At 46.5% G+C, this 24601-nt stretch overlaps 1 protein-coding gene across 1 annotated transcript in view; it reads left to right on the top strand.

Annotated features, from left to right (window-relative positions):
* Positions 1-24559, top strand: part of LOC142023322 (myeloperoxidase-like) — a 39005-nt gene extending 14446 nt beyond the window's left edge. The window contains exons 8-14 of the mRNA XM_075014136.1: positions 1256-1571; positions 2321-2481; positions 14410-14656; positions 15448-15618; positions 19341-19578; positions 23421-23632; positions 24555-24559. Coding sequence (XP_074870237.1) covers positions 1256-1571; positions 2321-2481; positions 14410-14656; positions 15448-15618; positions 19341-19578; positions 23421-23632; positions 24555-24559 — 1350 coding nt within the window. The remainder of the gene's footprint in view (positions 1-1255; positions 1572-2320; positions 2482-14409; positions 14657-15447; positions 15619-19340; positions 19579-23420; positions 23633-24554) is intronic.
* The last annotated feature ends 42 nt before the right edge of the window (positions 24560-24601 follow it).

Genomic DNA, 24601 nt, shown 5'->3' with positions numbered 1-24601 from the left:
GCACAGCACGAGATCCACAGAGCCGACAACCAGTTGCAGACCCCCTGCACGCAGCATGGACCCCCCACCTGCAGCAGCAGTGGCAGCAGCCAGAAGCCCTGGGCTAAGGGCTGCTGCACGCGGCAACCATAGAGCCCCGCAGGGGCTGGACAGAGCGTCGCTCAACCCCTCAGCTGATGGCCGCCATGGAGGACCCCGCTATTTCGACATAGCGGGACGTGGATCGTCTACACACGCCCTACTTTGACGTTGAACATCGAAGTAGGGCGCTATTCCCATCTTCAGACACGAATAGCGATTTCGACATCTCACTGCCTAACATCAATTTCAACATCGAAATAGCTCACGGCGCGTGTAGATGCGACGCGTACTATTTCGACGTTGTGCCAGCTACTTCGAAGTAACTGGCTAGTGTAGATGCCCCCAGGGTGTGTCTACTCTTGCACTCCTCTTTTGAAAGATGTATGCAAATTAAAATGCAAATGAGGTATAAATTTGCATATTCAACGCCACATTTGCATATTCTAATTTCGAAGGAGCTTCTTTGAAAAGAAGAAAGCCAGTGTAAGCGCTGCTCTTTTGAAATTGAACCCCATCTTCAAAAGAATCCTGCTTCCCATTAAATAAAGGGAAGAAGGATTCTTTCAAAGATGGGTTTACTTTCGAAAGACCAGCATCTACATGAGCTTTCTTCTTTCGAAAGAAGCTCTCTTGAAATTAGAACATGCAAATGAGGTGTTGAATATGCAAATTTACACCTCATTTGCATTTTCGATTTGCTTACCTCTTTCGAAAGAGGAATGCAAATGTAGACACACCTATAACGTTTGGAACTGTTAGGAAAAGGACAGATCAGCCCCAGGCCCTTGATGGAGGGTGGGAATGATCCTTGATGGAGGCCGTCACTGCACTCCCTCTTTGGCTGTTGGATGATCACACAGGAGCAGTGACCAGAAAGATGTTTTCTACCTGTCCGTACGATTGTGACCATTTCTCTCTCTGCCACAGTCACCCAGGCCTTTGCCACGATGAGACTGGGCTAGCAAAGCTTTCTCTGTGCAGCCACAGCTTCAATCTAACCAGGAACTGTGGTTGTACCAGTATGTGGCAATGCAGAAAATGCTGCACTTGGAAGGCAGCTGGCTTCCGCACACCTGTGTGGGGCACTATTGCCAGGAAAGACTGTGCTGAGGAGACACCAGCAGTAAGTAGCTAGTGACATCTGGTAATTAATCCTACTCATCTCTTGCTGCAGATTCCACCCAATGACCCCCGAATTAAAAACCAAACTGACTGCATCCCATTCACCCGCTCCGCCCCTGCGTGCACCCAAGGCAGAGCTATTCGAAACCAGATCAACGCCCTCACAGCCTTCCTCGATGGCAGCATGGTGTATGGCAGCGAAGAGCCTTTGGCTAGAAGGCTAAGGAATCAGAGCAGCCAGCTGGGCTTGATGGCTGTTAACCAGCAATGTACTGATGGGGGATTGGCACTCCTGCCATTTGGTAACATGGAAAAAGATCCCTGTCTTCTCACCAACAAAACAGCTCAAATCCGATGTTTTATTGCAGGTAAGTCATGTGTCTGCAGCACCTCAAAGGCTCTGATCATGAGTCCCAGAGTGATGAGTCTCTGTTCTATTTTGTTTATTGAGTTTTGAAAAAAAAAATGTCCAGACAATTAAATCAATGGGAAATGGGGCAGAGCAGAAATCTACAATGAGCAGATCAGACTGCAATAGATAAGGCTCTAGAGGTGAGAAGGAGCAACCTCTCTAGAGGTGAGGTACTCTCCAGAAGTGAGAAGGAGTAATCTCTCTCTTTTTCTGCCTAGTTCTTTGATATTGAACCTCCCAAATGATAAGCCCAAACTAGCACTAGGATGAGGACTGCAAAGCGGTTCTCACAAGTGCTCAAGAAAGGCGAGCAGATGCTCTACAACCCTTCGGGAGCAGGGGCTTGGAGTGGGTTGTGCCAGTAGTGGCTCCTGAAGACGGGGTTAAGAGAGCAGAGAGCCCCAGTGGGTGTCAGTTAGCAAAAAACTGTGAGCAGCACTAGGCCGCTTCCTCCTGCTAAGCCAGTGGGTTTCACTAGCTCTCCAGAGTTCAGCCTATTCTGTGCTTACTGAACTTGGCCTAGAGATTTATGATGTATTCTGAATGAATGTCTGTGGTTTGCTACCTTTTGTGGTTAGTGGTGGCCTGGGTGAAAGATTTGCTGATGAATTCCTAGCAGGGAGCAGTAGGGGAATGAAGGGAAGGACAAGTGGTTACAGAGGAACCAGGCTGGGAGAATGACACGAAGGATTTTGATTCCCACAGGTGACAGTCGAGCCAACGAGATGCCAGAGCTAACAGCTTTGCACACGCTCTTTCTGCGGGAGCACAATCGCTTGGCCACACAGCTGAGGCGATTAAACCCCCGTTGGAATGGAGAGAGGCTCTACCAGGAGGCCCGGAAGATCATAGGTGCTATGGTCCAGGTACAAGCCATCATGGTGGACTGCCTGCTGCCATGCAGCCTGGGGCTGTGATCTCACAAGTGAAGCGGGGTGAGGTCTCAGCCATACTGGAAAATGGCACCACTGAGGGAAATCTGTGTTCTTACGGGAGGAGGCGAAAGGGGTCAGGAGGTTGGGGCTTTTCCTTCTGAGTCAGTTCTGCACCAACATGCAGCCTGAGACTGCGGATGGGTGCTACTGGAGGTGCCGTCTGAAACCAAGCTGGGGCCTCCTCCGACCCATGGTTTGCCCATGACACAGTTGAGAGGGGAGTAGGTGCTGGGCTCAGCTAAACTCCAACTGGGTAATTACACCTGTCATCCCAGCTCCTGAATGTAATAGCTATGAAGTAGCTGCATGTTTCATGCCAGTGCTGTCTGCATTTCTGTGGTGGGTGAAATGGCCCTGTGCAGCTGGTTCAAAGTCTTGGGGTTGGCAGATGTCACATGCAGGTGGTAGCGGAGGGATGCTGAGAGGGGTGTTCCCCTTAGCACCTTCTCACCAGCTCCTTAGAACTTTTGAAAAATGTTCCTTTGTGGCTGAGCAATCGGCTGCCTGGTGCCAGCTTCACCACGACTCCCTGTCTGTAAGTAAGAGTGCAAAGGCCACTGCTGAGATATGTGGCTGGGGAAAATCTCTTTTCACTGTGAGGAGAAGGGGAGTCTTGTCTGTCTTGTCAGACATCCTGCTGAGACCAGACTGAGGAATGTGGAGACAAAGAAATCAAGGAATTAAAATATCCCTGAGCAACACTGTGTGAATGCTATAGGGCTAAATTGCCAAAGCCTGGACAGGTATTGGACATTGCTGTGAAACTGTGCCCAGAGGCAGGGGCTGCTCAGTTGTCGTTCACCCTGGGGTGCACATAAGGGATCACAGTTACTCCCAGGGTCCGTGTTGTAATGGGGAAGAAAAGGCTGCAACAGCCCTTAGCAGGGCACAGCACATTCCTCTCCTCTGCATTGAGTCACAGGGCTGGAAGAGACTTCAAGAGTCTTCTCTTCCAACCCCCTGCTCAAAGGAGGACCAACCCCAACTGAATCATCCAGCCAGGACCTTGTCAAGCCAGGACTTAAAAACCTTGAGGGATGGAGATCCCACCACCTCTCTAGTCAATGCATTCCAGTGCTTCACCACCCTCCTGGTGAAGTAGTTTTTCCTAATATCTAACCTACACCTCTCCCTTTTCAGCTTCAGACCATTACCCCTTGTTCTGCCATCTGACACCACTGAGAACAGTTTCTCTCCATCCTCTTCAGAGCTCCACTTCAGGAAGCTGAAGGCTGCTATCAAATCGCCCCTCACTCTTCTCTTTTGCAAACTAAATAAGCCCAAATCCCTCAGCCTCTCCTCACAGGTCATGTTCTCCAGCCCCTGAATCATTTTCATTGCCCTCTGCTGGACTTTCCCCAATTTGTCCTTGGCCTTTCTGTAGTGGGAACCCAAAACGGGATGCAGTAATCCAGCTGTGGCCTCACCAGTGCTGAAGAGAAGGGAAATAATCACTTCCCTCAATCTGCTGGCCATGCTCCTGCTAATGCACTCAGCATGCCATTAGCCTTCTTGGTGATGAGGGCATACTGTTGACGGACCTCCAGCTTCTCATCTACTGAAATCCACAGGTTCTTTTCTGCAGAACTGCTGCTTAGTCAATTGGTGCCCTGCCTATAGAAGCATGTGGGATTCTTCTGTCCTTAGTGTAATTGTCCTCGTTGAACCTCATCAGTTTATTTTGGCCCACTCTTCCAATTTGTCTAGGTCATGATGGATCCTATCCCTACCAGGCAAAGTATCTACCTGTTCCCCTAGCTTAGTGTCATCCACAGATTTGCTGGAGGTGCAGTCCATACCATCATCCCGATAATTAATGAAGATATTCAACAAAACTGGCACCAGGACCAATGCCTTAGCCCTGCACTTGATACTGGCTGCCAGCTAGACATTGGACTTGTTCACCCAGCAATCTAGCCAGCTTTCTATCCACCTTATGGTCCATTCATCCAGACCTTACTTGTTTATGTTGCTGGCAAGAATACTGCAGGAGACAGTATAAAATAGCTTTGCTGAAGTCAAGGTATATCACATCCAACACTTTCGTAGAACCAATTATCACATTGTAGTGCGCAGTTAGGTTGGTTGGGCATGACTTGCCCGTGGTGAATCCATGATGATTGTTCCGGATCACCTTCTTCTCTTCCGACTCTTTCCCAATCGATTCCATGAGGACCTCCCCCATGATTTCTCCAGGGACTGAGGTGAGGCTGACTGATCGGTAGTTCTCTGGGTCCTCCTTTCCTTTTTAAAACACATGCACTACATTTGTCTTTCTCCAGTCACCCAGGACCTTACCTGGTTGCTGTGAGTTTTCAAAGATAATGGGCAGCGGGTCTGTAATCGCATCAGCCAACTCTCATTCGACTGAGACCCATGGTCTTGTGCATGTCCAGCTTTTCTAAATAGTCCTTAACCTGTTCTTTCACCACTGAGGTTTGCTCATCTCCTCCTTGTACTGTGCTGCCCAATGCAGCTGTTTGGGACCTGACTTTGACTGTGAGGATGGAGGTAACTATAAAAGCAGCAAGAGCACCAGCAACACATCAAGCCTGCTCCACTGTCTGCCAAGCTGTACCAGGCCAGGGAATACTGGGTTGGGGAACCAGAACTTTTCACATGCTCCACTTGTACAGATTCTTTAATATTAACAAAGGGGCCTCAACAATAGCTAGTTGGGACTTTTCAGCTGCAATGATTTTCCAATGGAAATTGCAGCTTTAGCATTTGAGTTTACTAATTTTTTTGGCACACACCATTCTTGTAAGTACGCTAGAGGAACAGAGCCTAGATTCAGTTCGTATAAGGTGGGTGCAGAACTTGATGAAAGCCAGTACTCAAGGAGTAACTACTGTAGTGTGTTGTTCAAACTGGGACCATACACTGGAGTGGTGCCTCACAGAGGTCTGTCCTGTGTCTGATACTATTTGTTATTTTCCTTTAATGATTTAAATAATACAGTGGAAAGTATGCTTTTAAAATTTGACAATGACCAGAAGCTGGGAGGGACATCAAGCACCCAGGAGAACAGCATCCAAAATTAGAATAATCTTGACAAATTAGAGAATTGGTCTGAATTTAACAAGATGAAATTTCAGAAAAGACAAGTGCAAATTATTACGCTTAGGAAGAAGCAAACCAAATGCACATCTTGTCTGGCACTGGGGAGGCCATATCTGGACTATTGCATCCAGTTCTGGGCCTCCCAGTATAAATAGGATGTCGATGCATTGGAGCAGTGTTGGGTTCAGTGGAGGGCAACCAAAATGATTAGGGGTCTGGAGCACATGGCCTGTGAGGAGAGGCTGAGGGATTTGGCCTTATTTATTTTGCAGAAGAGAAGAGTGAGGGGCGATTTGATAACAGCCTTCAACTTCCTGAACTGGGGGTTCTGAAGAGGATGGAGAGAGGCTGTTCTCAGTAGTGGTGGATGGCAGAACAAAGAGCAATGGTCTCAAGTTAGAGAGGGAGGTCTAGGTTGCCTATTAGGAAGAACTGTTTTCACCAGGAGGGTAGTGAAGTGCTGGAATGCGTTACCCAGAGAAGCGGTGAAATCTCCATCCCCGAAGGTTTTTATGTCCTGGCTTGCCAAAGTCCTGGCTGGGATGCTTTAGTTGGGATTGGTCCCTGCTTTCAGCATAAGGGTTGGACTCAGTGACCTCTTAAGGTCTCTTCCAACCCTATGCTTCTATGAGAAAATGGGAAATAACTGGCTAGTGGTAGCAGTGCTGAACAGGATTTTGGGACTGCAGTTGATCACAAATTGAATGTGAGTCAACAATGTGATGCAGCTGTGAAAGAGGCTAATATTGTTCTGGAGAGCATTGATAGGAGTGTCAGTGTAAGACATCTGAGGCATTTGTTCTGCTTTACTCAGAGCTTTTGAGGCCTCACTAGCCACACTGTGTCCAGTTCTGTGTGCCACATTCTAGGAAAGGTGGGAATAAGTGAGAACTGTTCCAGAGAATTACAAAAATTACCAACTGCTTCGAAAAACCTGACCTATGAAAACATAAATGGAGCATGTTAATTTGGAGTCAAAAAAGACCAAGTGGGGTGGGGACTTGACAGGAGTTTTCAAATATGATAAGGGCAATTATAAGGACAATGGCCAATTGTCCAACTGAAAGTAGGTCAAGAAGTAATGGGCTTACTTTGCAGCAAGGGAACTTTAGGATTTAAGAAAAACTTTGTAACTCTCAGAGTAATTAGGCTCTCAACTGGGCTTCCAGGGGAGAGGATTCCATCACTTGAGGTTTTTAAGAACAGCTCAAACAGCTGTCAGGAATGGTCACGACTTATTTGGTCCTGCCCCAGCATAGGCATTGGACCAGATGAACATTCCAGGTCACTTCCAACTTGGCATTTCTATGAGTTTATGATTTTGGCATTTCTAAACAAAATGATTAAGAATATTGGGCTTTGCAAACATTATTGAAATTTCAACTTTTCATTCTGATTGGGGTCAGACGTAAATGTTGGGCTATTGGAATTTCCCACAAGGTGGAAATTCCAACTTTTGGTCAACTCTTTCTGCATCCTTTAGAGTTGTAGAGAAAATGTTGAAAATGTGAAATGAGTGTGACACCTGCCTGAATCTCCAGACAGCCTGAAAGAATAGCTCTGAGATGTGCAGCCTGCCCCATTCTTTGGAGTCATGAGTGCCAATGGTTAATAATGGTGATCATTTAAGTGTCAGCATTATTAGCTCTTTTGCACTGGTTATAGTAGGTAAGAAAGAACTAGGGGTCACCAAATGAAATTAATGGGCAGCAGGTTTAAAGCTAACAAAAGGAAGTTTTTCTTTGCGCAGAGGCTGGAAGTGGATGACAGGAGAGGGATCAGCCCATGATTCCCTGTTCTGTTCACTGCCTCTGGGGCACCTGGCACTGGCCACTGTCAGAAGACAGGACACTGGGCTCGATGGACCTTTGGTTTCCCCCAGTGTGTCCGTTCTTATGTTCTAAAAGGGGGAAGGGATGTCACAGACCTTCACAGGCTGCTGGGAGCAGCATTTCCCTTTGGAGCCACAAGTTGATGGTGTTTGGGAGACACCAACGCCGGGCGTGTGGAGCCCAAAGGCTAGAGGGGAGGGGCAGAGCTCAGAGGCATCTGAGCCCCAGCAAGAGGGAGGTCAGTGGGACATCAGAGCCTTTCATCAGTCATTCCCCATCCAAGAGCAGAGCAGATCTAGTCCAGTGGTGAGTTGGGGGCCAGGCTGCTTCTTCCTGCTGTTTGTTCTAGTATGGATAGTGTGATGGATTGGGGGATACCTGTGTGTGTGTGTGTGTGGCTCACAGAGGGTGTGGGGCTCCTGCTGAGGGTAACCCTGACGACCAGGTAACACCTTTGTACTGCAGACAGAGGAGGAGGTGGAGCCTGAGGGGTTTGAATTGGAACTGGGAGTTGGAAGCAGTTAGTCTGGGCTGGGAGAGAGAGAGAGACAAAGGAGGGGGCAAGGCCCCAGCTCTGGGGGCCCCTCAGGACCTCCTCTCCCCAACATGGATTGGACTGGCTGTCTCTGCCTGCTGTACTGACTCCTCTGTACAATGCTGTGTCCTGTCGGCTAATAAACCTGCTGTTTTCCTGCTGAGTGAGAGACTCTCCTGCCTGCGGACAGGGTGCAGAGCTTGGGGGACCCCAGAACCCCATCACAGATAGCTCTTACCCTTGTGCTTAATCATCAGAACATCTCAACTCCCTCCTGCCCCAATGACAGGACCAAGTACTATCTAAACCATCCCTGATAGACATCTATCTAACCTGTTCTTAAATATCTCCAGCAATGGAGATTCCACAACCTCCCTTGGCAATTTATTCCACTGTTTGACCGCCCTGACAGTTAGGAACTTTTTCCTAATGTCCAACCTAAACCTCCCTTGCTGCAGTTTAAGCCCGTTGCCTCTTGTTCTATCCTCAGAGGCCAAGAAGAACAGGTTTTCTCCTTCCTCCTTATGACTCCCTTTTAGACACCTGAAAACCGCTATCATGTCTCCCCTCAATCTTCTCTTTTCCAAACTAAAAAAGCCCCGTTCTTTCAACCTTTTTTAATAGGTCACATTCTCTAGACCTTTAATCATTCTTGTTGCTCTTTTCTGGACCCTCTCTAGTTTCTCCACATCTTTTTTGAACTGCAGTGCCCAGAACTGGACACAATACTCCAGCTGAGGCCTAACCAGCACAGAGTAGAGCGAAAGAATGACTTCTCGTGTCTTGTTCACAACACACCTGTTAATGCATCCTAGAATCATGTTTGCTTTTTTTGCAACAGCATCACACTGTTGACTCATATTTAGCTTGTGGTCCACTATAATCCCTAGATCCCTTTCTGCTGTAGTCGTTCCTAGACAGTCTCTCCCCATTCTGTATGTGTGAAACTGATTGTTCCTTCCCAAGTGGAGCACTTTGCATTTGTCCTTATTAAACTTCATCCTGTTTACCTCAGACCATTTCTCCAATTTATCCAGATCATTTTGAATTATGACCCTATCCTCCAAAGCAGTTGCAACCCCTCCCAACTTGGTATCATCTGCAAACTTGATAAGCGTACTTTCTATGCCAATATCTAAATCATTGATGAAGCCATTGAACAGAACCGGTCCTAACACAGACCCCTGCGGAACCCCACTTTTTATATTTTTTCAGCAGGATTGAGAACCATTAAGGACTACTCTCTGGGTACGGTTATCCAGCCAGTTATGCACCCACCTTATAGTAGCCTCATCTAAATTGTATTTGCCTAGTTTTTTGATAAGAATATCATGAGAGACCGTATCAAATGCTCTACTAAAGTCTAGGTAGACCACATCTACCGCTTCTCCCCTATCCACAAGTCTCGTTATCCTATCAAAGAAAGCTATCAGATTAGTTTGACAAGATTTATTCTTTACAAACCCATGCTGGCTGTTTCCTATTACCTTACCACCTTCCAAGTGCTTGCAGATGATTTCTTTAATTACCTGTTCCATTATCTTTCCTGGCACTGAAGTTAAGCTGACTGGCCTGTAGTTTCCTGGGTTATTCTTATTCCCCTTTTTATAGATGGGCACTATATTTGCCCTTTTCCAGTCTTCTGGGATCTCTCTGGTCTCCCATGATTTTCCAAAGATGGTAGATAAAGGCTCAGATACCTCCTCTATCAGCTCCTTGAGTATGCTAGGGTGCATTTCATCAGGCCCTAGTGACTTGCAGACATCTAATTTTCCTAAGTGATTTTTAACTTGTTCTTTTTTTATTTCAATTTCTAACCCTACCCCTACCCCTTTCCCACTAGCATTCACTATGTTGGACATTCCTTCATCAGACTTCTCAGTGAAGACCAAAACAAAGAAGTCATTAAGCATCTCTGCCATTTCCAAGTTCCCAATTACTGTTTCTCCCTCCTCACCGAGCAACGGCCCTACCCTGTCCGTGGTCTTCCTCTTGTTTCTAATATATTTGTAAAAAGCCTTCTTGTTTCCCTTTATGACTGTAGCTAGTTTTTGCCTTAGCCTTTCTAATCTTTCTCCTGAATTCTTGTGTTGTTTGCCTGTATTCATCCTTTGTAATTTTTCCTTGTTTCCATTTTTTATACAATTCATTTTTTTTTTTTGAGATCATGCAAGATCTCCTGGTTAAGCCAAGGCGGTCTTTTTCCATATTTTCTATCTTTCCTACACAGCGGGATAGCTTGCTTTTGGGCCCTTAATAATGTCCCTTTGAAAAACTGCCAACTCTCCTCAGCCGTTTTTCCCCTCAGTTTTTCTTCCCATGGGACCTTACCTACCAGCTCTCTGAGTTTACCAAAATCTGCCCTCCTGAAATCCATTATCTCTATTTTGCTGTTTTCTGTTCTACCCTTCCTTAGGATTGTGAACTCTATGATTTCATGATCACTTGCACCCAAGCTGCCTTCCACCTTCAAGTTCTCTACCAATTCCTCCCTATTTGTTAAAATCAAATCTAAAACAGCTTCCCCCCGGTAGGTTTTTCAACCTTTTGGCATAAAAAATTGTCTCCAATACAATCCAAGAACTTGCTGGATAGTCTGTGCCCCGCTGTATTAGTTTCCCAACATATATCTGGATAGCTGAAGTCCCCCATCACCACCAAATCTGGAGCCCTGCTTGACTTTGCTAGTTGTTTAAAAAAAGCCTCATCCACCTCTTCCACCTGGCTAGGCGGCCTGTAGTAGACACCTATCAGGACATCACCCTTGTTTTTTACCCCTCTTAGTCTAACCCAGAGACTCTCAACACGTCCATCTCCTACGTCCATCTCCACCTCAGTCCAAGTGTGTACATTTTTAATATATAAGGCAACACCTCCCCCCTTTTTTCCCTGTCTGTCCTTCCTAAGCAGGCTGCACCCTTCAATACCAACATTCCAATCATGTGTATTATCCCACCAAGTTTCTGTGATGCCAACGATGTCATAGTCATATTTATTTATTAGCACTTCCAGTTCTTCCTGCTTATTACCCAGACTTCCTGCATTTGTATACAGGCATCTAAGATATTGATTTGATCTTGCCTCCCTGTTTTGCCCTGACCCTCTTTTTACTCTGACATTGTTGCCCAGGCTGCCTCCCATTTCTGACCCATCACCCAGGTTTCCATGTTCTCCACTTACCTGTGGGCTTTGCTCCCCTGTCCCTGTCGAACCTAGTTTAAAGCCCTCCTCACTAGGTTAGCCAGTCTGTGTCCAAATACGGTCTTTCCCCTCCTCGAAAGGTGAACATCATCTCTGCCCAGCTGTCCTTCCTGGAATAGCATCCCGTGGTCAATGAAGCCAAAGTCTTCCTGGCGACACCATCTTTGAAGCCAAGCATTCACCTCTAGGATGCACCTGTCTCTGCCTGGGCCCCTACCACTGACAGGCAGGATTGAGGAGAATACCACCTGCACCCCAAACTCCTTCACCCATGCCCCCAGAGCCCTGAAGTCACTCTTGACCTGCTCAGCATCATACCTCACAGTATCATTAGTGCCCACATGGATGAGAAGCATGGGATAGTAGTCAGAAGGCCCGATAACCCTCGACAACGCCCCCGTAACGTCTCGGATACGAGCCCCAGGCAGGCAGCATACCTCCCGAGATGAAATGTCAGGGCGACAGATGGGCGCATCCGTCCCCATCAGAAGAGAGTCCCCGACCACCACTACTCTACGTTTCCTCCTTGCAGTGGTGGCAGCAGACTTCCCAGCCTTGTGGAGTACGAGGCTTCTCCTCTGCTGTATGGGCTGATTCTTTGTCTCCTGTATCAAGTACAGCATAACTGTTTCCCAGTACCACAGTGGGAGGGTTCTGAGCAGGGGTGGAACACTGCTGGCTGCCAGAAGTAACAAGCTGCCAGTGTCCACCCTGATCTATCTCCTCCTCCACCAGTGGTTTATCAGCTGTCCTGTGTACTGGGACAGTTACCTCAGCTGTCTCCACATGAATGCTATCCAGGAACTGCTCATGGAGTCAGATACTCCTCAGCCTGGCCACCTCCTCCTGTAGCTCTCCCACCTGCTGCCTGAGAGATTCCACCAGCAGGCACCTTTCACATTCGATGGTCTCCCCAGCCTGGATATCAGTGAGTGGGAATTGCACGCTACAGTCCCTGCAAAGCCACACCAGGATCTGGGTAGAGGCATCCATGGTCAGGCAGTCTGTCTGGCTACAGGCACAGATGGAGGAGACGGCAGTAGTGGTGACACAGGTGTTGCGGGTCTTCCTAACCATCGTAGGCCTCCCTCTGTCAAACTCCCAACTACGCTTCTGTTACATGTTGTTCTCTCAGCCTCCTCCTAGAGAGAGACGTAGGTGCAGTGGAGTTTATTGGTTTGTAGGCAGTTTATTCTTTTCATAAATATATTTGTTGCTATGCATTGATGTGAGTAAATCACAGAGTAATAGAACCACAGAATAAGAAGGGCTGGCAAGGGTTACCTAATTTCACCAACTGCCAAGAAGCAGGAGAGGTTGTGTCTAAACAATTTGAGGCTGATGGCTATATAGCCTCCCTCAGCATCTGTCTCACTGCCCTATTGCTCTTACAGTTAGGAAGTTGTTCCTGAGATTTAATATTAATCTGCTGTGCTGTGGTTTGTCCCATTGCCCCTTGTCCTGCCTTTTGTGACCCTCTTCCTTCTGGCAGACTTTTGAGTCTTTAAAGACCACTGTCATGAACTGTAACTCATTCCTTGCCTTGGCTTTCCAGATTAAGGGGCTGGAGCACATGACCTATGAGAAGAGTCTGAGGGATTTGGACTTGTTTAGTTTTCAGAAGAGAAGATTTAAGGGTGATTTAATAGCAGCCTTCAACTTCCTGAAGGGGAGCACTAAAGAGGATTGTGAGAAACTCTTCTCAGTGGTGACAGATGGCAGAACAAAGAGCAATGGTCTGAAGTTAAAGAGGGAGAGGTGTAGGTTGGATATTAGGAAAAAATACTTCACCAGGAGGGTGGTGAAGCACTGGAATGCATTGCCTAAAGAGGTGGTGGATTCTCCATTGCTAGAGGTGTTTAAGTCCTGGCGTGACAAGGTCCTGGCTGGGATGACTTAGTTGGGGTTGATCCTGCTTGAAGCAGGGGGCTGGACGAGGTGACCTCCTGAGGTCCCTTCCAGCCCTGTGATTCTGTGATTCTCTCCCAACACACTTGTGCTATTCCCTTGTGTACATTTTTGGTGCCATGCTGCTCTTTTCATTGCCTGTGTGTTTTTTGATAGCTACAAAGCTCCTTGTGAAGCCACGTTGGCCTCCTGCGTGTCTTCTTATCTTTCTACAAAATGGACTCGCTTGATATTCAGCATCTGGTACTACGTCTTTATGAACGACCAGCCTCCTTGGACCGGCAAGGTCAACACAATGTGCCTTGTATGTGGAGTGGAAGGCGAGGAGACTGGGGATGGTCCTTAGGTCTTGGGAGATTTCATTGCACTGTCCCAGGCTAAAGCCCAGAAAAAATGTGTCTCCTACACAGATGCTCTTTACTCAGATTCAACCAGTCCTGTGGCACTTTAGAGATGAACACATTTATTAGGTTGTGAGCTTCTGTGTGCTTCTGTGGGTACAGCTTCATGAGGTGGGCTTTATTCATGGGAGCTCATGACCTAATAATTTTGTTCGTCTCTAAAGTGCCACAGGACTGCTTTCTATTTGTGAAGTTACAGACTAATACAGCTAACCCATGGAGACTTTTGACTCTGATAGCTGAGAGTCCCGTCAGGCCAGGGCAGCAGAGTTGTTGAACACAAGCTTCATCTGTGAGCTTCCAATATTCTTTTAGGTACTTTAGGACCGAGCCTCGAACTGACTGAAATTCTACGGTAAGCCAGTACGGAGAGCAGAGATGAGGTCTGATGTCCTCAGCCTTCTGAAGGCTGTCTGCAAACTCAGGCACATGCTGGCGCAGCAGTTATGCCAGAAGCAGGATTTAATTCTTTTCTCAGCTAACATGAGGGGTATAAAATTGGTTATGCGTAGGGAAAGTTGAGACTCTGAAATCATTACATGGCTGGGAAAGCTGCAGCCATAGGCAGGAGACTTCTGTGCTGACACCCAAGTTTGGCTTATCCCTGAGCCGGTGTAGATGGATCATGAGCCAGTGCCACATAGCTAAGAAGAAAGTTACAATCTGGTACTTGGGACTAAAGCGTGTTTGGGTGAAAGGAGTGTCTGGCCACCTCAGCAGAGAGACGATTGTCAAGGAGCCCATGTCTTGTGCACACTTTCCCCTCCCATGCTGTGCAAGCATTTGCCCTTTTATCATAGGTTCCCAGATAGGCAGTTTTGAAACAGCTGCATCCAATGACTCTTGGGAGAGGAGCATAGCCCTCCCCTCACTCCCAGGACCTGGATGTGGCTCACTGTCTCCTCGCTTCCCCCACCAGATAATAACCTTCAGAGACTATTTGCCCCTCCTGCTTGGAAGCAATACGTACACAGCGCTTCCTCGCTACTTGAAGTACAATGACTCTGTGGATCCCCGAATATCCAACATCTTCACCATCTCTTTCCGCTTTGCTCACGCGTCGATTCAGCCCTTTGTGTTCCGCTTGGATGATCGCTACCAGCCTGTAGGGCCTCCAAGCCCCCTCAGCAAAGAGTTCTTCGCTATGTGGAAAATTGTGACACAAGGTAAAACCCTTTCTGCAGTCCTACCCGCACCACCCCCTGCCCCACCTGTTCTGGTCAGCCCCTTCGGGTCTCTGTTATGGCCAGACTTGACAACAGGCTACCTCAGAATAAGGGTCATTGTCTCACAACCAGCCAGTGAATCTTGCCAGGCACAAGTGGCCAGAGCATCTTGCCATCCCAGCATAGTTCCAGTGTGTGGTCATTGTGAAAACTGGCCTCTTGGGGAGCTCGTGGCAGCTGGTTCAGTGCTCGTAAGTGCTAATAAAATCACTGAAGAGAAAACTTTCCTAGAACTGAAAGGAGGGAAAAAAAAGAAAAAGACTGGAATGAAGGGCACCTGAGTCCATGTGCGGCCCATAGGTTCACTGAAGCCTCTCCGCAGGTGTGTCTCCCTGTCCCTTCAGGCTGGTGTCTGCCTCAGGCTGGTGTCTGCCTCAGGCTTTGTGGGTCCCCTGATTTTCCAGGCACTGAGAAGTGAATCTTTACATTGGCTGCGCATCTTCTTTTGGACTGGGGCTGAGTGACTTGCCCAAGGCCTCCTAGGAAGTCAATAAATTCAACCCAGGTCTCCTGGGTCCCAGGTCAGCACTTTAACTGCTGAACCAGCCTGCTTTTCTGAAGGCATCTTTCCCCATATATTAGGAAATTCAAATCTTTGGTTCCCAATTCTTTTACTGTACCATTAGTTGTATGGACAGTCCAGTTCAGCCCCATTGCTTCAAATGCAGTGTCCATCCCTAATGGGGTTGTCTGTGGAAGGCTGTTTACCAGTAGCTGTTTAATTACTGCAGGTGGCATCGACCCTGTTCTCCGTGGCTTGATGGCTAATGAGGCCAAATTGATGACACAGAAGCAAATGGTTGTGGATGAGCTCCGGGAGCGGCTGTTTGAGCAGGTCATGAGGATTGGGCTGGACTTACCGGCACTTAACATGCAGCGTGGCAGAGATAAAGGTCTCCCAGGTGAGGGTCCCGGCTGGCTCCAGCTCAGAAACAAACTCCAGAAGAAATGGAAAAACCAAACTGCCAAATTCCGCAGGAATGATTGCAAACCACAGTATAGTCTAGAAATTCTAGCAAAACACCAGACCGTCCCGTAATAGAACATAGAGAAATGTAGCCAACTTTACCGCACCCCACACCCTCAGACAAAAAAAGAAAAAGAAACCTGAGATGAAGGTTTGCCCAGTTCAGGCTGGGATCCCTCAGGGATCTTATCTGAGTCCTGTCTGCTTTACTGTTCCACCATACCAGTAGGTAGGAAAGTTGGCAACTGAGCTAAAGGCCAGGGTGAGCTAGGAGCTGACTGGAATTAGAGGCCAAGTTGCACAGATTGCTGCAAAAAGTCACTGATGACCTCTTCTCTGTGTGGCATAACTATCATACTATCTTCAATTAGTAAACAACAAAACTGGCATGGAAGCTAATGACTTGTCTGCAAGAGTCATTACGAAGCCAGAACTGGAATTCAAGAGGTGCTCCATTCCATCCCTGTGCCCAGCTCCTGAACCAGGCTGCCTTTTTGATTCACAGGTCACTCTTGGCAGTAAAATTTATCTTCTCAAATGTCCTGTGTGTGCCTCCTTACAGTGGGGTAGATGTGCCCCTGATGTGAGCAGGTCAGTGTCCTCAGGACCAATCATAACATCTCACAGCTAAGGGTCCAGAAGTGGAGGAGCCCAGAAGGAAATAGAAGATAAAAAAGGGTGATAGTGGAAGCCTTTAACTCCCCTCCCATTCACTAGGCTATGAGGAGTGGGAGTGAGGGGATGATTTTTACCTCTGGGTAGTATAAGCATTGGTGGGACTAATACTGGAATACTAGATGGTAAGAGAGAAGTGCCACAAAAATGATTTGAGGGCTGGAGAAAATGCCTCACCATGGTTATGTCTACACTAGCCCAAGTCTTCGAAATAGCCATGCAAATGGCCATTTTGAAGATTTCTAATGAGGTGTTCAAATGAATATTCAGTGCCTCATTAGCATGCCGCCAGCTGCGACTCTTCGAAATCACCACTTTTCACTGGCGCCCGGCTCGTCCAGATGGGGCTCCTTTTTGAAAGGACCCCACCAACTTCAAAATCCCCTTATTCCTATCTGCCAATAGGAATAGCCCCATTTGGATGAGCCGCACAGCTGTGAAATGCGGCAATTTCGAAGAGCCGTGGCCAGTGGCATGCTATTAAGGTGCTGAATATGCATTTCAGCGCCTCATTAGTAATCTTCAAAATGGCCATTTGCGTGGCCATTTCGAAGAGTTGGGCTAGTGTAGACACAGCTCGTGAGACTTAAAAAGCTCAACCCGATGAGCAGATTGGAAAGATGAGATAGAGCTGACCATGTTGCACTATGTATGTACCTTCAGGGGGAGACAATACTGAGTGCTAACAGGCTCTAATGTACTGGAAAAAGGCAGAACAAGAGCAAATGGCCAGACAAGATCAAATCGGACATAAGTCACAGGTTTATAATATGTGGTGATCTAGCTCAAAAAAGCTACCTTGGCATTGGAAAAGGTTCAGAAAAAGGCAACAACATTGATTAGGGGTTTGGAATAGTTGTCATATGAAGAGACTGGGACTTTTCAGCATAGAAAAGAGGAGACTAAGGGGGGATATAACAGAGGTTATGAAATCACGACTGGCGAGGGAAAAGTAAGGAAAAGTTATTTATTTGTTCCGATAACATAAGAACAAGGTGTCACCAAATGAAATTAATGGGTAGCAGATTTATAACAAACAAAAGGAAGTTTTTCTTCATGCAGTGCATGGTTGGCCTGTGGAACTCCTTGTCAGAGGATGTTGTGAAGACCAGGACTGCAACAGATTTCAAAAAAGGACTAGATTCATTCCTGGAGGTTAGGTCCATCAGCGGCTATTAGCCAGGATGGGCAGGAATGGTGTCGCTCGCCCTTGTTTGTCAGAGGCTGGAAAGGGATGACAGGAGGCGGATCACTCAATTACTTGCTCTGTTCATGCCCTCTGGTGCACCTGGCATTAGCTCCTGTGGGAAGACAGGACACTGGGCTAGATGGACCTTTGGTCTGACCCAGCATGGCCGTTCTTATGTTAGCTTTTGGAACAAGCTGCCAAGGAAAGTGGTTGATTTTCACCTCTTGAAGTCTTCAGAGCATGACTGGAGCCTTTCAAGAAGAGATGCTTTATTCAGACACAACCCTGGGCAAGCTCAAACTCCTGGCCTTTGTTACACAGGAGATTAGAGTAGGTGATCTAATAGTCCCTTCTGGCCTTACACGCTGAATCTGGGAGTTGTCTGGAGAAGCAATTTGGTATCAAAATGATACCTTTTTATATCAGCCTGTTTAGTTCTTGCAGAAGAAGAAATTCTCAATTAAAGCCTGGCCCACATGAGGAAATTAGGTCAGTCTTACTATGCCACTCAGCAGAATGAATAGTCCTTACCCCTGAGTGATGCAGTAAAATTGACCTAACCCCTGTGTAGTACCATCTTGTAAGGAAGTGGAGTATGTATGCTGATGGGAGAGCTCTCCTGTTGTTGTAGGTAGCATCTGCACTGAAGCACTGCAGCGAGGCAGCTGCAGCATTTTCACTGTAGACAAACCCTCAGTCTGGAGTAATAGACAGGATCAAATGTAACCAAATTAAAATGGAACGGAAAGGAACTTCCTTGGCTACCAGAGATCACTGCCCAACTAGGCCAATACTGTAACTAGCGTAGCATTGTGGTGGGAAACTTTAATAGGCAGACTTCAGAACTGTGAGGAATCCTGATAAATTCAGTTTTCAGGCCAGAATGAATCTCCAGGAGCTAATCTGACCAGCACATCACAGACCATATAACATCAGCCTGTTGTTCCTGCAGCAGAGAGAATAAGTCTTCCACACTGTATAAGGTAACACTATTGGGTCCAGTACTGGGTGTCTGAACTAGAACAGCTCATGGAGAAACACACCCAATCTCAATTATCATTGGCTAATTCATTCCCTTGCTAATCTGCTACAATGGTTCACTAAGATCACTGGTAAAAGGCTGCCACTTATTTCTGATTTGCATTTATCTAAACTCAGCTTCCAACCACTGGATCGTGTCCTGCTTTTATCAGCTAGAAGAAATGTTTACACAAAAGCCAGGTGCCTTCTCTAAATAGGCAAATATAGACCAGGATCAAAGAATCTCATGAAAGCTCTTCATGTAAATTGTACTTTCCAGACTTCAAATGATTCCTGTAGTTCTTCTCTGAACCCTACCCAATTATTCAACATTCCTTGGTTATACATCCAAAGATTGTTTTGGTTAAGGACAGGTAGAAAAATATAGTAGAATCTTAAACTGTAAAGAGATCCTGCAGGTAAAAGAAATTTCCGTAAAGAGAGACAATTATTCATGTGCCTCAGACATAAAACAAAGAGTAAAAGTGTCTGGATAAGAAAGTGTTAGGGCTAAAACAGCATTATCTAAAGAAGAGACATCCTTCCTGAACCATACAGACATTGCTAGGCAAGGTAAAATGGGAACTAAAGTGGCAAACAGTTGATATAAAAGACTGAAAACTAGAGACAATAAGGGGAGAGATTTAGAAAAGTCTTCAAATACACTAGAAACAAGAAACAAACGTGACTGGGTCACCCAAGGAAAGAGGAACAACTTGCTGCACAGATGGAAGGAAAACAATAGTATTGACTGCTCTGCTCTGGTTCTGCAGGGTATAACTCCTGGAGGCGGTTCTGTGGGTTCTCGCAGCCTCGCACCTTATCTGAACTCACTAATGTGCTGAAAAATGCTGACTTGGCCAAGCAGTTCTTAGATCTGTATGGGACAGCAGACAATATCGACATCTGGATTGGGGCACTCGCAGAGCCATTTGTACCCAGTGGCAGAGTTGGGCCCACCATGGCCTGTATCCTTGGATCTCAGTTCAGGAAATTACGAGATGGGGACAGGTAAGAGATCATCAAAGACAAGAATCCCAGTGAATATGGTTTGTCCATCACCATAGTTTTCTTTCATTCCTGGTAAAGTACACATGCGATTGGGCCAGCATGTAAAAAGCATTCTGGGTACCTGCACTTTTGGGATCTTTTGTATGGCAGCTGATCTCAAACAGTAAAGACTTAAAAGTGTTTATAACTTCAGTCAATGGCCAACATTCAGCAGTGATTCACAGGTCCAGGATTATTTGTTACAGAAGCCTTGGTTACTTGGCAAGCACCCAAGGTGGTTCTTTCATGTTGAAAGTTTTCTGATTGATCTCTCTCTCTGATGCACACACACACACACACACCCTCAAGAAAAAGAACAAGGAATTAAAACAAGCTTTTTATTGAAACTGTGGCTGACTGACAAGCCTCAGAGGGGTAGCTGGGTTAGTCTGTACCTGCAAAAATGATGATGGGCACCTAATAGGCTAACAGATGTATTGGCACAAAAAAGCAGTCAAATAGCACTTTAAAGACTAACAAAATAATTTATTAGGTGATGAGCTTTCGTGGGACAGACCCGCTTCTTCAGACTATAGCCATATGAGAACAGACTCAATATTTAAGGCACAGAGAACCAAAAACAGTAATCAAGGAGGACAAATCAGAAAAAAAATGATCAAGGTGAGCAAGTCAGAGAGTAGAGGGGTAGGAGGTGGGGGGAAGGTCAAGAATTAGATTAAGCCAAGTATGCAAACGAGCCCCTATAGTGACTCATAAGCTCTCGTGGGCAAAGACCCAGTTCATCAAATGCATCTGACAAAATGGGTCTTCGCCCATGAAAGCTTATGCTCCAATACATCTGTTAGTCTGTAAGATGCCACAGGACTTCTTGTTGTTTCTGTGGTTGAGTGATTATGCAAAACAAACGCAGACAATATAAAAGTCTATCTCTTTTGAGGCTGCTATTCTGAAATAACTTTTTGAATGTCTACACAATGCAATTGCAGACAGCTTATTTCAAGTTTGGTAAACCTCATTGTATGAGGAATAACGCCTATTCTGAAACAGATATTTCAGAATGGGGCTGTGTAGCCAAGGAATAGGGACTATTTTGAAATAAACTATAGTGCATCCAATGGTTCTAATCCAAAATAGGCTCGCTCAATTGTGTCTGGATGCTGTCTTTCAAAATAGCTAGTGCTATTTTGTTACGCATTTTTTATATAGATGCGCTATTTCGAAAGCCAGAAAATCTCTTCTGGAATAGCTTATTTCAAAATCACGCTCCTGTGTAGACATTGTCTTAGAGTCAAAGTATCAGTCTCCTTTTTCATTAATCATCTTCCTTTGCTGAAAAGGTAAGGATGAACTTTACTGTCCGTGCTGATGTGGGAAGGACACAGTTAGCCTTGTGCTATCTGACAGATGGACACAAGATAGATGAGGGACAGGGTAGAAAAGATGAGTGAAATATGGCTTTTGTTCATGTCTGTGGGACAGTGGGCTGCTGTTTAGTTATGATTGGATGCTCTGGATGGCAAATCAATCATGACACCTGCTGCTTGTACCCTGGTTCATGTTCTCATCAGCTGGTTGGATTCTTTCTCCTCACACAAGGCAGATGTGGATGAATGCTATATGGTTATTTTCAGGAATGAATGCGAAGCCAAGAGAATGAGAGAGAGTCTTGGAAGAAAGAAGGGGAGGGAAGAAAGAAAGCTACTTAGTAGGGGAGGAGAAAATACAGGCTCTTATATGCCTCTGCAGTTTGGACAACTAGCTGATCACCTGAGAACAATGCAATGAGTCTCAGCACTTTGAGGGGAAAACAAAGTTCCTTTAACAGGAGCACTTTGGCAGCTCCCTTTCCCATGTAGGACCACACGAGCACCTTCATTTTCACATTCCTAGACTTGTGCGCTAGTTCAGACAGATAAACCACAAAGGGAGCATTAGATGTGTTCATGCTCCAAACTGTCCAGCTTGCACCCCGGAAGTAGAATAGTAGCGGAGTGGGAGCTGTGTTAGTCTGTATTCTAACAAAACAAACCAGCAGTCATGTAGCACTTCAAAGACTAACAAAATGCTCTATTAGGTGATGACCTTTCGTGGGACAGGTCTGAAGAAGTGGGTCTGTTCCACAAAAACTCATCACCTAATAAGTTATTTTGTTAGTCTTTAAAGTGCTACATGGCTGCTGGTTTGTTTTCCCAGAAGTGGGTTAGGTACTGGCTCCAGGCCCCCTGGCTCACACAGAAACATGCGCAGAACCCGTGGGGGACGCTAGAAGTGGCTTTTCACCAACTTTCCCTTTCACTCTAACCCTTGCAGCCATTGAGGACCAACTGCACCCCTGCACACGTTACAGCAGACTCTGGGCCTCTTCAGCTTGCACCGATAGATAATTTACCTCAAAGAGCTGCTCTGCCAGCTAAAATCATCACAGCACACGTTGTGCTCTGGTTCTATCCTAAACATGCACCCCACTTCCCCAGAATACCCACTGCCCATGCAGGGAGCGGTGGTACAAGGCAGCCTATGACACTGAGGTTTCCCTTTTACTAGAACTAGGATTCTCAACCACTTGTGTTTTCCTACAGGGTCCCCTTACCTGTTTAACAATATGGGAAGGAAAAGGAGGCCATGGAACTCCTCCATTTCTGCTTTAAGATTGTGTTTTCATAGAATCATAGAATCAAAGGGCTGGAAGGGACCTCAGGATGTCATCGAGTCCAGCCCCCTGCCTAAAGCAGGTCCAACCCTAACTAAATCATCCCTGCCAAGACTGTGTCAAGCCGGGACTTAAAAACCTCTAGGGATGGGGATTCCACCACCTCTAGGTAACTACCTCTCTAGGTTTTGTCCTCTTGGTGCCTCTAGCACCCCAAGGCCGTGTCTACACTAGCCCCAAACTTTAAAATGGCCATGCAAATGGCCATTTCGAAGTTTACTAATGAAGCACTGAAATACATATTCAGCACCTCATTAGCATGCGGGCGGCCGCGGCACTTCGAAATTGATGCGCCTTGCAACCGTGCGGCTCGTCCAGACGGGGCTCCTTTTCGAAAGGACCCCACCTACTTCGAAGTCCCCTTATTCCTATGAGCAGATGGGAATAAGGGAACTTTGAAGTAGGCAGGGTCCTTTCGAAAAGGAGCCCCGTTGGGACAAGCCGCGCCAATTTCGAAGTGCTGCGGCCGCCCGCATGCTAATGAGGCGCTGAATATGTATTTCAGCGCTTCATTAGTAAACTTTGAAATGGCCATTTGCATAGCCATTTCGAGGTTTTGGGCTAGTGTAGACATGGCCCAAAGGGGAGGTAAGATGGGCCATGAATCTGGCTAGTTAGCTTGCAGGAAGGCCCAGACCGCATTGTGCACTTAACAAAAGCTGTGATGAGTGTAGGACCAGAGAACCTGTTCTACTGCAAGAGAAATTATGGACCATGTCTCCTTTTGGAAAGTGAAATGGCATCCTTACCTTCTGCCTGGCTCAGGACCACCCTCTGCTCTTGCAAGCCCCCTATTACTGCACTATGGAGACAATACTGAATCCTGTTCTAGTGGTTGAACTCATGCTGCTCTTCTGCTACAGAGAAGAGAGCACGAGCTCCAGAGTTGACCCAGTGCCTGGTGAGTCCTGTTGTGGCTGTTTTCTCAGTGAATGGCCAAGCTATTGCAATCATCTTGCTGGTAGAAAACGGGGATCCTCATTCAGAACTAGCCACTAGAATTCAAGCCCCATTCATGACAAAGCTCGCTAAGAGAAAGATGTGTTTTGTTGGCAATGACATGCCAATGGTACTGAGTCTATGGAACCCCTGAAGATTAAGCTTGTTGCTGCTGTTTTCCTGTTTTGGGCAGGTTCTGGTGGGAGAGCGATGGGGTTTTCACCCCACAGCAGCGACGTGCCCTGAGACGGATCACCTTGCAACGTATCATCTGTGATAACACCCACATCACTAAGGTTCCTAGGACCATTTTCCATGCCAATAGATACCCCCGAGACTTTGTGAACTGCAATCAGATACAGAAGCTGGACCTCTGGGCTTGGAGATCACCATCTGATGAGCAAGGTACAGAGGGAATTGGCTGGCTTTCACTTTGTGTCTTCTCTAACATGGGGAATGCCATTTTTAAAGGTGCATGTTTAGGGGCTTACATACATACTTCCAGGGCAGATTTTCAAAGGTCTTTAGGTGCCTAAAGATACAAACAGGGGCCTAGTAGGATTTTCAAAAGTCCCTAATCAGATTGAGATACTTTAGCTCCCTGGAAAATCAATGCAAGTCAGGCCTCTCGCTGATGTGCTTTTGAAAATCCTACTGAGTGCCCTGCTCCATACTTAGGTGCCTAAATAGCAGTGCCAATCTGGCTGTGGTCCAAAAACTGGTATGTGGCTACCTCCAACAGGTTTAGATGCCTACATTTAGGCATCCAGGTTTGAAACCTGGGTCTATTGTGTGTCGAGTAAGCTCTTGGGCATGCAGTTCATCTGCATCGGTGGCCAAGGGCAAAGCCACCTTACTAGCCAACTAATGTTCAACACAGCCACAGCTCTGGCATTTCATATTCCAGCTACATTGGAAAAAATTAGAAATCAACTAATTACTGATGGCTTATCAGATTCTTACGATTACAGCCTAAGCCGGGTCTTCAGTTCAAGTGGAACTACTGTTACATACAGTTGTCACCCACCCTTTCTGGCCAATAAATTTGCATGCTCTGGTTCTATTGGTTAAAATGCCAACAATGTATACAACGTATCAAGAGCCCTCATTGGTAGATGTCTGGGAATAAAAAGTCACTCTTCTAGATATTTGTTTGTGTATCCATTGGCTCCTGGGCCTATGCAGAAGGACATCCTGTTTTGCTAAGGAGGGTAACTGGAGGCAATTGGGCAAAGTGAGCACCACCCTCGGAGCCTGAAGGCATTGACTGGCAGATGTATTGCTTCTCTCCCATTTGTCCCATACACCTCCATTTGCCCTGTTCCAGATTAACCCATAGTGATAAAACACACAATATCTCCTGCATGTGGACCA

This window comes from Carettochelys insculpta, chromosome 19 (assembly GCF_033958435.1).
Source record: "Carettochelys insculpta isolate YL-2023 chromosome 19, ASM3395843v1, whole genome shotgun sequence".
In the NCBI taxonomy this organism is placed as follows: domain Eukaryota; kingdom Metazoa; phylum Chordata; order Testudines; family Carettochelyidae; genus Carettochelys; species Carettochelys insculpta.
Note: the sequence above shows the minus strand (reverse complement) of the source record. Positions and strands in the feature narration are given on the sequence as shown.